At 42.0% G+C, this 14,371-nt stretch overlaps 1 protein-coding gene across 2 annotated transcripts; it reads left to right on the top strand.

Annotated features, from left to right (window-relative positions):
- Positions 1 to 431: 431 nt before the first annotated feature.
- Positions 432 to 13,047, top strand: HAUS8 (HAUS augmin like complex subunit 8). 2 transcript variants are annotated; one of them, XM_034755441.1, is made up of 11 exons: positions 432 to 468; positions 585 to 646; positions 1,017 to 1,072; positions 1,571 to 1,676; positions 3,296 to 3,409; positions 4,676 to 4,758; positions 6,112 to 6,186; positions 7,323 to 7,481; positions 8,491 to 8,632; positions 9,345 to 9,486; positions 12,022 to 13,047. In XM_034755441.1, the coding sequence occupies exons 1-11, from the start codon at positions 443 to 445 to the stop codon at positions 12,140 to 12,142; spliced, it is 1,086 nt and encodes a 361-aa protein (XP_034611332.1). In that variant the 5' UTR covers positions 432 to 442; the 3' UTR covers positions 12,143 to 13,047. The 2 variants fall into 2 exon arrangements, with proteins under 2 accessions (XP_034611332.1, XP_034611333.1); XM_034755442.1 differs by lacking the exon at positions 6,112 to 6,186.
- Positions 13,048 to 14,371: the final 1,324 nt, after the last annotated feature.

Here is a 14,371-nt window from a genome sequence, read left to right as displayed (position 1 = left end):
TGTTAGTCTGTATCCGCAAAAAGAAGAACAGGAGTACTTGTGGCACCTTAGAGACTAACAAATTTATTAGAGCATAAGCTTTCGTGGACTACAGCCCACTTCTTCGGATGCATATAGGGTATAAGCAGGGAGTGGTTTCTGGTGCCCCAGCGAGGCCTTGAGCGGGCTGGCGGAAGGGTCCCAGTGAATGTATTGTCCTGCGCTTACTGCCCACCTTGGCTCCCCGAGCTACTGGCCGTGGTCCCCCGGGGGGCGAAGGTACAAGGTCCCTGCAAGGATTTGGGGTGGGGTGGCAGGGGCGGGAAATAGCTGCGCCTGCCTTTCCCCTCCAAGCCGGCAGGGGGCGAGACTCGGAAGGGGGCGTTCTAGCGGCTCCGTGATGAACTCGATGATGGGGCTAGAGCGTCCCTCGCTCGGCGCTTGCGCGGCAAGTTTGACTGGGATGGCGGCGGCGGGAAGCCCGGCGGGGTGAGTGAGGGGCGCTGTCCCCGGTATTGCCCCTTCCCCCCGGGGCGGAGCCCGAGCCCGAGCGGGCCCTTCGCCCCGCCGAAGTGTGCGCTGACCGCGTGCCCGTGTCTGTGTAGGGTGCCCCCGGGAGCGGAGGGAGCTGCTGAACCGGACGGGAGCGCGGGGGCGAGGCCTAAAGGTAGGGGCAGCGCTGCGGGCGGGCGGGGCGTCGCGTCGCGGGGGTGACAGGGTGGTGGGTAAAAATCCGCCGATTTCTGCTTCCCCGGAGACCCCTGTGTTCTCCTCCCCCTCCAGCGCGTCCTGCGGGTTGTGACCAGGGACACTGCCCCCCCCCCCCGAGTTCGCCCCCCCCCGCGTGTATAGCCCCTCCCTGACCCCTTCTCCGGCTAAATAAGGGGTTAATAATCACCCACTAGTAAAATATTCATCGGTTATCATTTATATCGTTATGTCTTGCATTTGCCTAACTGCTTAGTCGCCACGGTGCTGAGACTGGTGATAAATAGTCTTATTGCTGGTCAGATTTCATTTTTTCCCCTTCTTTTCAGGTGGAAGAGTTGTGAAGGCTCGCTACCTTCAATATGATAGAAAACCCGTGGAGAAGGTTAAGTCTGGTTTCAAATTACCTGCTTTAAAAAAAAAAAATGCTGGCCTCTAACATAATAAAATGAAAGCTGATTGAAGAAGGCAATTTTAAAAAGTGAAATATATCAGGCATCAACTGAAAAACAAATATTTTTAAAGAGACTAAACTATGGTTTAGAAATATGTTTGGCAGCCTCTGATGCTGTGAGAGCTCATCCACTCTGCCTAGTACTATTGGTTTCTTTAACCCCAGTCACTGAGAGTTCCCTGCTGCATTCTTAAGAGCTCTCACCAAGTCCCAGAGAGAAAAATCAGGATAAGGAATTACAGCCAAGCCCAGGCCTCTTATGTGACTTCGCAAAGCATTGCGATGCCCCAAGGCAGTGTTTTGGGTTTGTTTGTTTGTTTAAATTATCTGTCTATTAGTGAAATTCTGTAATGAAGTAGGAGTCAAGACAGGACATTACACGTCTTACTCATTATTAAATTGGAATATTTTCTATTTTGTGGTTGGCAGAGTACCTCAGCAAATTCCTCTGTAGTGTCTGGTGTAAAAAGATCTGAAAAAGGGGAAACCCCAACTGGAAGAAAAAGTCTTTTTCAGAAATGCAAAGCCACCACAAGTAAGTGGGTTTTTTTGTGTGTGTGTTTAGCAAAACTATTCTTTATGGACTTATCTCAACTTGTGCTGCTGTAGTATCACTGCGGGAGTAGAGACCACCAACTGGTCGATCATGATCAACTGGTCGATCCTAGAGGATCTCCTAGTTGATCGCGATCTCCAGCAGTGCAGCGGGGCTGCTGCTAAGGCAGGCTCCCTGACTGCCCCGGCAGCACACTGCTCCCGGAAGTGGCCAGCATGGCCCAGGTGGGGGGGAAGGGTCTCCCTTTGTGGCTGCTCCTGCCTGCAAATCCCGCCCCCGCAGCTTCCATTGGCCGCTGCTCCCCGTTTCCGGCCAATGGGAGCTGCAGGGGTGGTGCTTGTGGAGAGGGGCAGCGCGGAGTTGTGTGCCCTCCCGGGGGGGCACATTGGCCCATTCCAGGAGTGGAATAAGGCCGGGATAGGCAAAGACCCTGCTTTAGCGGCAGCCACAGCAGGAACCACTGCAGGAAAGTGCTGCCTGGCAGGAGCCGCCTCCTGCACCCTGAGTCCCTGCCCCAGCCCTGACCCCTCTCCCGGAACCACACCCCTGCCCCAGGCCCAGCCCTGACCCCCCCTCCCACACTGCGAACCTGTTGGGCCCAGCCCAGAGCTTGCATCACCCCCCCCAAACCAAACCCCCCTACCCTGCCCACTGAAAATGAGTGAGGGTGGAGGAGAGCGAGCGGGGGGGGGTGTGGAATGGGTGGAGCTTTGGGGAAGGGGCTGAGCCTCGGGGAAGGGGTGGGGTAGATCTGGGGTTGCCCTTAAATTCAAAAAGTGATCTTGGGTGAAAAAGGTTGGAGACCTCTGGTCTAAAGATCATAGACTAGATAGTCTAGAGGCCCACAAAAGCTTTTTTCCCCCTTATCTGACAATATAGCAGCATTGTGACTCCTGTCATTGATACTTAATACTAATGTATTTTAATGTAATATGTGTAGAGAATGTAGAACTAATCTATCTAGAAATGAAACACCATATTAATTCTCTAGAATAAGCAGATACCTGTCGTTCTGTAGATGGATTGGGGCTGCTACTTTAATACCCAAAAATACTTCTCCAATTTTTTGTATGGATCTAGACGAATGAACAATAAAACCCCACAACATATAAATCACTAGCAATGTTGCAAATCTACATGTTTGTACAATGATCTTGTATGTGACTCTCAGTGTCTGAGCACTTGTCCAGGTTGTCATCCAGTTTAGTCTGGTAATGTGGGAAAGGAATATTTTAAAATTATTTTAATTCAGCGTTACTTCTGTAGAGCTTTAATCACATATACATTACCTTTTACTTCATTTGGGTTCTGCTCATGTTGGCAAGCTATGAAATGGCTAAGATAGCAGCATTCTGAACAAGTTGAACCCCAACTAAAAGGAATTCTGCTGCAAGTTACACCTGCTATGTTAGTTGACTTTTGGAAGACAAAAAAGGTGGCGATATCTAGATAACACTTTTCTGTGGTGTGTGTGTGTTTTTGTTTTTTTTTTTTTAATAAAAAGAGCTATTGTGCAAGCGCTTGTGAACTTGCAGAACTAGGTGTTCTGGGCTGCTCACTTATGTTCTACCACACTAAAATAATGTATATTTCTACAGGCACTGCCCCTAGCACGCTAAATCGTACTATCTTGGGAAAAGATGACTTGCAGTCCACTTTATTAGAGGGCCATAAAATTGCTCGACCTGACCTGGATCTCTCAGCTATTAATGGTAAGTTTTCTCCTTTAACTCACATTCTAAATGTAACAATGATGTCAAAAGGAATGTTAATGGTATTTAACATTTTTCTGAAGTTCTCAAGCATACTACAAAAGAGGGTAAACTATTACCCTCATTCTGCAATTGGAGAAACTGAAATAGTGAGGTGAGGCCTAAATTTTTAAGTGTGGCCTCTAATTTTCAAATCCTCAATTTTTGGGGTGCCCTACTTCTAAATTCCTAGGACTTGATTTTCAGAGCATCCACCGCTCTGATTAGTAGTAACATATTGAATTTTTTGTAAGCGCTCACCGCTTCTGGAAATTATGCCCCAGGTATTCGAAGGTAGGCACCTAAAATTAGAGGCCAGTTTTGAAAAGTTGGTGTGGTCATGTTTATCGAGTCAGTATCAGAGCCAGGAATAGAATGTTTCTGCTTGTGTTCTTTCTTCCCTTGATAAAATCAGTGTGGATTGATTTAAATCAAGGCAATTTAAATCGCCAAGTGAAAAGACTTGATTTAAATAATGGATTTGAATCCTCTTCCATTTTGTACTTCCTTTATTTTCTAAAGAAAGGTACGTTCTCAATGATATAACCATTAAAAGATGTTGATTTACAACTAAATAGGGCCTTTACACTAGATTTGATATGTATTTTTGCTACCTAGGAAGGTACACTATAACTATATATATGTTTAAGTAAATGCATAGCTGAGTATTTTCAGATTCTTATTAATTGTACATTTTTAGTATGTTAAAAAATGGTGACTAACTTTTTGCTCATGATTTGTGTCAAGCTGCATTAGGATGGTAACTGGAATTTAAACACACAAGACCGTATGTAAAATTTATTTCTGTTAAACAAAACAAACCCTTAATATCGTACGTGATCCATTGTGCCATATTTATAAAGCTTGACCTTGGAATCAGAGAAGCTTCTTTCTTTACATGGAAAAATAGCCTTTAACTCAGTTTGTGCTAGAGGCTCACGGAGTCAGCATTATTTTTTTATTTAAATGTTTTAAGAGATTATAATTTTAGATCTTCACATATTTTGTATTAAATTCAGATGTCATTTAAAAAAAAAACTTACTTTAAATAAAATAAAATCTGATTAAAAAGTTTTAAATCAGTTTTTATCCACCCTGTATAAAATCTGATTAAAACTGTCTTTTTTTAAGAAGCTGATTGTCTCACTCAAAGCATTTTGGCAGAGAAGTGCTGTGTGTGTACGGATTTTTATTTTTTATATATATTTTTTTTCTTTTGTGATTTAGACAAAAGTCTCTTAAAAAAGATTCCTGGGTCAAAGTCTCTCTTCAGAGCAGAATCAAGAACACGAAAAAAAGAACAGAATTCAGTAAGTGACACTTTAAATTAGCTGGAAATTGACCCCGCTGTATTGACTGGGAATGTACTGAATAAGGATTTTTGTTCATCATTAACTTTGGCAGCAAGAGTTAAGACTTCCAGGGAGGAATGAAGACTTGTCCCCAGAAACCGTGTGGTAAAAAGTGTTTCTGTAGTGTGTTGTGGTGGTGAGAGTGTCATCATCTTGAAAGCACAAAGGACTACTATGGGCTGAAGAGCTGTTTTAGGGCTTGTGGGCTAATGTAGCATGCAGTAGTTCCCAAAGGACTAGAATAAAGAAGCTGCCAATAAAACTAAAAGCATTGGGTACAAACAGCTTTGCTAAAAATAGCCTGATAAATGCTCACAGAAGGAAATGTAATCGATCAAATTCAGCCATGGCTGTCAAGCTCATTAGATCTGGACCTACTGGGCTAAACTCAGCTCTATATGTAAAATTTTACATTCCTTTTTAAGGAAAAAGATCTGCATTTTGCCGATGAAATGCACCCTATCCTAAGCATTCTAACATTTCTATCAAAGCATCAAAATATCTGTTGTTCTGACAGCTGCCATGTTGTATAGTGAAGTATCACCTTGAGTATCCAATATCATTTTGAATGGAGGAATAGAGAATGTATAATCCACTATGGTGCTTTCTTCATGTCACTACAGGGATGGAGGCCTCGCTTAGTGTGTCACCAAGCATATTTGTCCTCTAAAGTGTGGCCAAGTACAATTAGTAAAGGCTCACATGGTCTCTGCTGGTGGGGATTTGATTTGTATACCACCAGCACTCCATTGTATGAGTCCAGCTTCCATTTCTTCTTAGACTCTACTCTTAATTTGGCTAGTCTTCAAGTTAGTTCTTCACCTTGCTGTGCTCTTACCCATGCTTTCTAATGATGTCCCAATGTTCACAAATATGCATGTAGGCTACTTGCATCCCATGACTTGTATAGTAGAGTACTTGAAAATTAAAATGAGGTCCCTTTTACGTCGACAACGATTCATCCAACACAGCATAGAAACTTCATATCCTTTAGCGGTATTGTGAATCCTTCAGAGAATACACTAGGTAAGGTGACAGGGTAAAAGAACAATAACACAAAGATAACTAGCCTCCATGCTGTTAAGTGAGAAATGTTCCATTATTAAGAAATACACCCATTTTAGAAAAACAATAGTCTGTATGTAGTTGACACTTGGTGATAACAGGACAGACTTTATTTGCAAATATACCTGTAATGATCAGAGATGCCACTTCGAACACAGACTCAAACTTTAGTTTAGAAATACTTGTTTGTATTTAATTTCTAAATGTGTGCTACCATTGATTTAAAAAAAAATTGATTTCCTTAAGAAATCTTCTGATCCTGATGATGTGATTGGGATGTTGGAATCTCAGGCACTGCTATTAACCTATGCATCAATGAAGGTAAGATACAAATAGTCAAATGTTTTTTATTGTAGAGCTACAAAAAACATAACTATTGGAAAACTTTCTAAATATAACTGAAACAACCTTTCTGCCCCCACACAAGTTAAATTTGTGCTTCAGATATCCTTGGTTATGCAACTGTGATTCACTTCAGACACTTCCTCATATACAGCATTCCATGCACTTCATTAAATAATGATCAGAGTGAGAGAGCTGCTGAGATAGTTGGGAGGAGTCTCCAATTTCCAGACGAAGTGCATGCTTTGAATGGCTATTCTTATTTTTTCAGTGGTGTAAGTGTGCATTATACACTATAGATAAAAGTATTGAGCCCTTGCTCCCAAGAGATTACAATCTAAATTAGGATGATTTAAGGAGGGAGAGCACCATAGTGGGAGGGGAATACAGGGATGGGAGGACAAGTGATTCAGCCATAGGCTTAGGTAGTCACTGAGGTTAATGATACAGATTTACATAGCTGTTTCTTATGATATGATAGCTTATAAACCTAATGGCAGAAGAATGTTTGGGGGAGAATTTGGAGGAGAGAGTAGAGTCAAATGGGGTGTGGTGGGGGATTTGGTTTTAGAGGCTGCATGGAAGGTGAAGAAATAAGGGACCTGATGACATAGGGGAGTGGTTAAATGTTTGACTTGGCTGGAGTGAAGTGGACAAGGTGGGGAGTTGAGACTGGTACAGGATTCTGAAGACCTGGGTGAATATGATACAGAAGATGAGGAGAAGTCAGTGAAAACATTTGAAGAAAGGATGGTCATGTCAGAGGGGATGAGTAGGGCATATGACACATCTCCCTCTGAAAACTCAGATACATTTTTTTTCCCCCTCTACCTTTGCACACTTCCTAAGTTTGCCCTTAATAGACTAGATGCCATCTTGACTTCAGGGAGCTGTAGTAAATGATCATGGAGGGGAGAATCTTCCTTTACAGAATATAATAGCATTTTAGTAACTATATAAGGTACAGAAAAATCACCGCATTCAGTGAGTTAACTTCTGAATTCAAGCTTGTTTGAATTTCTCTTCTCTCTAAAAATATTTTGGAAATAATTTAACCCTTCAAGTACTTAGCTGTGGTTTAATATTGGCTCCAAATACATTCTTGGATTTCATAGATAGAAAAAAATATTACCCAGCTGGAGGAGAAAGGTGAAAGAAACCTATCAATATTGTGTGAAGAAAAGGAAAAACAGCAAAAAAAGCTGTACGAGCTGAAACGCCAACTATTGCTCAAGAAGAGAGAGCAGAAGCTTGAAGAAGTGCTGGATAAACAGGTTAGTTTATCACACTTCATGTTTCTCCTGCAGTTTGCAAGTGCTCTGAAGAAGCAACCTTTGGCCTTTTGGTACATTTTGTGCCTCAAACAAAAAAGCATCAAATTTGAACCCTGCTGTGACACTTTATGCTTCTCAGGCAATGTAAAGGGGGTAGAATAACTATAGCACCTGCTTTGGTGACCTCTCCTGTATGGACTGGAGAAAACACATGGAGGTCTGAAGGCAGAGCAAGAGCATATTCTGAGCTGTGGGGAGGTGATAGTGCCCCAGTCACCAGAGCAGCTCATAATCTGAGGCATGTAAGGCTTAAAGCCACACTAACATCCTTTAGTCTTCTGTGATACATCTCTTGCGAAGCACAGCATCTAGCCCCAAACATCCTGGGCTACTACAGTTATCGGGGCCAGAGCAGAGGCACTAATCACCTCCTGGGTTGTGGAATGTGACACAATGGCATCTCCTTGCAGTGTGTTTTCTGTTTGGCGGCATGGGATCAGCATAAGGAAAACTGCAATGGACTTTGATGCATTGGGATAGGTGGCAGCAGCTCCACCTTGGCAGTGGTAGCTGAGGGAACTTTTTTAAAACATCACTTAATGGGAACACATGTAAAACTATAATAACCAAACACCAAGAGCCTTTCTAATAGTGATTTAAGCATCCCTTTAGTACTACCCCAACAGGTTAGAACAAAACATCTTCATTTTTTCAGTTTATTTTCTGATTTGGCAGCGCTTCCAAATAGAGGAAGTGAAGAAACAGATATTGGAGCAGGCCTTCTCAAACATGGAGGGGGTAGCACTTTTAAAAATAGGCGTATGTGATGATACAGCCACAGAATTTGTTGATTTCTTTAAACCATATTGATGATCTTTTTAATACTGAACTAGACTCAAATCTCACTTTATTCTTTAAGATAAACCAGATAACACATTCTGACAGCTCTTTCAGAGTGGCTCCTCTGCATTAAGGTGCTGGGTTATCATGTGTCCCTTTTTGTTTCCAGATTGAAGTTCTTGCTCCTCTTCTTACTGTCTGTGAACAGTTTAAGGAGGAGTATAAAACCTTTGCGACTGCCCTGGATACCACTAGACATGAGCTTCCTATGAAGAACATTCACATAGAAGGAAATAGACACACATATTTGGGTATGAAAACTCCGAATTAGCAGGATTTTGCTTTTTTTTTTTTTTTTTTTTTTTTTTTCCAGTATACTGGACTCTTTTGTAATTCCGTGACTTGAAATGTAATTATAATCTTGTTAATTCCATGGCATGACTCTTGTTCGCTGCCCTTGGATTTTCTATGGAGGGGACACTGAAACGTTAGTCCCAAGCTTTGCTTTGTCTGCATATTTGTTCATCTCTAGTTAATAAGCTGCATCCATCCAATTTATTTTTCTGTAAGAAGAGCAGAGCACACTAAACTAAGAGCATTTGTGTAGCATTTATAAGAGGGTTCGTTATTATTGAAAGTATCTGCAAGGTTTGACATTTGGATAATGTATCAATAGCAACATATAACTAGCCAAGGAATTCTGAATAAATGGAGATTGCACTTCTGTTGTAGCAATACATGGTCTTGGCTTGTCAACTTTCTGTAGAATCTACTAATCTCCCAAATGGACTTGTTACCTAGTCTCCTGCTGTGATTAGTCCTAATGTAATTCAAGACAATTTTGCTCTCATAGAAATATGCTCCTGTTGTCTTTTCCTGAAAGCTGTGTGTTCACCAGTACGCTCAGATGTTCTTCAAGCTCTTGGGTGACCACTCAAGCTGCTGACATCTTTAAAATGTATATTGTTAACAGGTGCCACTGTACATTCATTGATAATAGCTGTAACATTTGCTCTTTCGTAGAGGATTTACAAAAGCATTTAGCTGTAACACAAAGTCTTTTGGTGGAAGCTGCGCCTGGCTACTTGGAAGAAAATTCAAAGGCATTCCCAGTACTGAAAGAACTTAAGGAAGTTGCTCTCAAAATGGATGCAGAACTTGAAAGGTATTTACAAAATCATGCTGAAGACTCCAGAGTTCTATAACGGATCTTAAAATCTGTTTAAAAATCTGTGGGTCCTATAACCTCTTCAGACAATCTATATATGAAATGGCTACTGCCACTAAGCCTAGCTCCTGTACCCTTGTTTAGAGCTGGCCACGAATGGCCAGATTTTACCCCTTCCCCTACAGAACAAGAAATACACACCCATTTACTCCCTCGTTCCCACCCCCAAAGATCTACCTGCACAGAAGGCAATGAAGAAAACATCTTTCCTTTGAGGAAGGATCACAGAAGGGGGTGGTTAGTGTGACACATAATGACTCTTCCAAACAAATTTCAACCAAGGCTAGCAGTCCTAAAGTCCTGAAAGACAAGACAACAGCAGGTATCAGGGGTGTGGGTTGCAGGGATCGGCAGTGTGGGCTGCAGCACTCTGTCTTCAAGAACAAGAATACGAAGAAGGCCAAGACTCTGCTCTCCCGTTTTTCCATATGGCTTTGCAAAGAGACTCAAGTAATGGATTATACCTCCCCTCTGCATCAATGTATGTCCCTGGAAGGATCCTGGATCCAATTTCTTTCCCCTGCTATACCACATGAGTCACCACTTCAGTACAGGCTTGCTGCTGGAACCTCCACTAGAGGTGGGAGAGGGACGTAATGCAGTAGGGTAAATATTCCCCCAAGAAGCAGACTAGAGTTGAAATAACTAGGGCTGTCAATTAATCGTAGTTTACTCACGCGATTAACTAAAATATTAATTGCGATTAAAAGAATTAATTGCAATTAACCACACTTTTAACAATAGAATACCAGTTTAAAATTATTAAATATTTTTGGATGTTCTACATTTTCAATATTGATTTCAATTACAACACAAAATACAAAGTGTACAGTGCGGACTTTATATTATTTTTGTTCACAAATATATGCACTGTAAAAATGATGAACAAAAGGGTATTTTTCAATTCACCTCATACAAGTACTGAAGTGCAATCTCTTTATCGTGAAAGTGTAACTTACAAATGCAGATTTTTTTTTGTTACAGAACTGCACTCAAAAACAAAACAGTATAAAACTTTAGAGCCTACAAGTCCACTCAGTCCTACTTCTTGTTCAGACAATGGATATGACAAACAAGTTTTTCTACATTGATGGGAAATACTGCTACCTGCTTCTTATTTTACCATGTCACCGGAAAGTGAGAACAGGCGTTCGCATGGCACTTTTTTGTAGCCGGTGTTGCAAGGTATTTACATGCCAGATTTGCTAAACATTCGTATGCCCCTTCATGCTTTGGCCACCATTCCAGAGAACATGCTGATGATTCTCGTTAAAAAAAAATGCGTCAATTAAATTTGTGACTGTACTCCTTGGGGGGAGAATTGTATGTCTCCTGCTCTGTTTTACCCACATTCTGCATATATTTCATGTTATAGCAGTCTCAGATAATGACCCAGCACATGTTCATTTTAAGAACACTTTCACAGCAGATTTGACAAAATGCAAAGAAGGTACCAATGTGAGATTTCTAAAAATAGCGAAAGCACTCAACCCAAGGTTTAAGAATCTGAAGTGCTGTCCAAATCTGAGAGGGGACGAGGTGTGGAGCATGCTTTTAGAAGTCTTAAAAGAGCAACACTCTGATGCAGAAACTACAGAACCCAAACCACCAAAAAAGAAAATCAACCTTCTGCTGGTGGCATCTGACTCAGATGATGAAAATGAACATGCATCAGTCCGCACTGCTTTGTATCATTATCAAGCAGAACCGATCATCAGCATCGAAGCATGTTCTCTGGAATGGTGGTTGAAGCATGAAGGGACATATGAATCTTTAGCGCATCTGGCACATAAATATCTTGCAACGCCACCTATAACAGTGCCATGCAAACACCTGTTCTCACTTTCAGGTGACATTGTAAACAAGAAGCAGGCAGTATTATCTCCTGCAAATTGTAACCAGCCTTGTTTGTCTGAGTGATTGGCTGACCAAGAAGTAGGATTGAGTGGACTTGTAGGTTCTGAAGTCTTGCATTGTTTTATTGTTGAATACGGGAGTTGTTGTTGTTGTTGTTTTACATAATTCTACCTTTGTAAGTTCAACTTTAATGATAAAGAGATTGCATTACAGTACTTATATGGGGTGAATTGAAAAATACTATTTTGTTTTTTACAGTGCAAATATTTGTAATCAAAAATAAAGTGAGCACTGTACATTTTGTATTCTGTGTTGTCATTGAAATCAATATATTTGAAAATGTAATAAACATCCAAAAATATTTAAAATAAATGGTATTTTATTGATTAGCAGCATGATTAGTTTTTTTAATCACTTGAAAGGCCTAGAAATAACATGAAATGGAAAAACTCACAGGCCCGCTCATGACTGAACCCAGGGACCTCTCCCTCTACAACACCCCCAAGTTCTTGCTATATTGGTAAGCAAATCCCCATCTTCTACCACTTTACTGCTCATTTAATTAAGTTAAAGCAATTACTGTGGCTAATTGTAGTCTGTCTGACTTGTTTGCAGAAGCTTCAAGCAAGTACAGGACCTGTCCTTTGAAGTCAGTAAGGAAGTTTCTTTGCATAACCAAAAAGTCTGTGAAGAGACCCATGGAATAGAGACCCTGAAACACTGGTACTTCGATTAGCTTTGAAATGTTCCTCAGCTAGTGACTTGAACACCTGTGGATGCTAAACCAAGGCCAGGGAGCTGCACAAACAAACAGAATAAAGTTAAGGACATCTGGCTGGTACATTTCCTCACTTAAACTTATGATAATTATAATACATCATGTCTCATGAATGTGGAGCATTCTTATAACTGAACCAACATGGCATGAGTCCCTCATTTTAGACTCAAACCTTCAGGCCTACATCCTTTGTGGAAGCTCATTGTCGGTTGGTCACTTAAATGCTCAAATGTGGAGTAAGAGCTATAGGAAATGTTACTGTTGACACATTCAGTGCACTCATCCAATTTGTTTGTTTTTCTTGTGCCTCATCTCAGCTGCAGCAGGGCAAGAGATCTCTTCCCAAGGGAAATGTGGCTCAGAGGTCATTGTGTCAATATGTAGATGCAGGACCAAATGTGTATGCGACTGTGCATTATTGACAGTAGCCTGCAAGAGGGATGCCTGAGCTAATGCAGTGTGCACTGGTCATTCAGTGAGGAAGTGTAGCAGGAAGTCTGATCACCCCTTTCCTATGTGATTTAGCAAGAGGAAAAGTCCAGAGAGATGGCTATCACTCTGTGGTAGTTAAATCAAATGATGTTGAAGAGGGTGAACTGATCACTGACTTCTCCGTAATATTGTGTTTGGCAAAGCTTGAAAACCTCATGCTTAAATTCTTGCTCTGTATCTTAGTACTTCTTTTGTATTAGGTTAGGTTTTGTTTGGAAGGAGATCTAATATATTTTTCTAAAACTTACTCTTGTCACTAATGGCCTTATTGTACAGTTCACTCTTGCCAGGTCTTGGAGAAGGTCGTGTACAACTTACCAGAGCCCTTTAAATACACACAAATGTAAAATAAACTTATTTCCTGAACTGTCTGTTCTGTTTCCCCATATTATTACTTTCTACAAGTTTTTTGTAACGGAGCAAGCTACAGCATCATGTCCTGTATGGAAATCATGTATAAAAGCTGCTGCAGAAAGGTCTGTCCTCCTTTATAGCACCGTTCAGAGCTGCTCCGTGTCACTGTCTCGTGCTCCCCCTAGATCTCTCAAATGTGTCTCCACTGCAGAGTCTGGGTATTGAAACTCATCCAGGAGCAGCCTGGCTGGGATCCCATCTCTTCATGGGGGTGCCTTCTGTCCGGGCCTAGTGCCAGGAGAGTCTGAATGATCCATGGCGGGGGAGGAGGGGAAGGAAGGCTCTAGCCACTAAGCCATTAGATTTCCCCTAAAGTAAACTCTGGTGCCTGTGACTACATCTAATTCTGAGGTCAGTCTAACCAGCTTCCCCAGGTTGGCATGGGTTGGGTGCAGTCCACCTTCTAATTACTGTCTCAGGCAATACACCTCTACCCTGATATAACGCGAATTCGGATATAACGTGGTAAAGCAGTGCTTCGGGGGGGGGCAGGGCTGTGCACTCCGGCAGATCAAAGCTAGTTTGATATAACTTGGTAAGATTTTTTTGGCTCCCGAGGACAGCGTTATATCGGGATAGAGGTGTATATACAACAGGGAAGTATAGGCACCAGCTGGTGTCAGTATCCGATCTTGTGCTCCCCAAATCCCTACAACAGAGTCTGTCATGTAGGGGGTGCCCGCTGACTGGCAGTAGCTTTGTTCCTGCCAGAGGGACTGAGGTCTCCATGTGTTCACGTGCTTAAACAGAAACAGTTAAGGGGTGTGAGCTGTGATGCTGGGTGGCTCATGGCAGGGACAGAAGATAGCACTGGCTGTTTCCAAGTACTTTGCACCCAATCATCCTAGGCCAGTAACAGTTTGATTCCCCCATCACTAACACCCCAAAGCCTTCCAGTGGGGGCAGGTACAAGGACCTGTACAGCCTAAAGACAAAGGCCTGCAAATCCCTGAATGAGCAGTTCACTGTACCTTGACAAGGAGCAAGCTCCACAAGCAGGGCCCCTTTCCTGAAAATCCCTCCTCTCCTGTTCTCAGGTTTAAATCTAGGGCTGTCAACACAAGCCCTTCAGCTGTCTCCGCCATACAGCAGCTACAATGGGCCAATCTGTTATCAGGTCACTAGGAAGCACACTACTCGATTAGGATTTACTAATCAGAGAGGAGTTTAGTATGTGCTTCTTGTCCAACATTATGCCAGATGACCAATTAGTGCAATACTGTCTGTTCTAAACTCTAAAGCGAAGTCCATCTATTGGCTTTTGACACATCAATTTATATA

The sequence above is a fragment of the Trachemys scripta genome, chromosome 22 (genome assembly GCF_013100865.1).
Source record: "Trachemys scripta elegans isolate TJP31775 chromosome 22, CAS_Tse_1.0, whole genome shotgun sequence".
Lineage (NCBI taxonomy): Eukaryota > Metazoa > Chordata > Testudines > Emydidae > Trachemys > Trachemys scripta.
The sequence above is the reverse complement of the archived record's forward strand: the minus strand, read 5'-3'. Positions and strand labels throughout refer to the sequence as shown.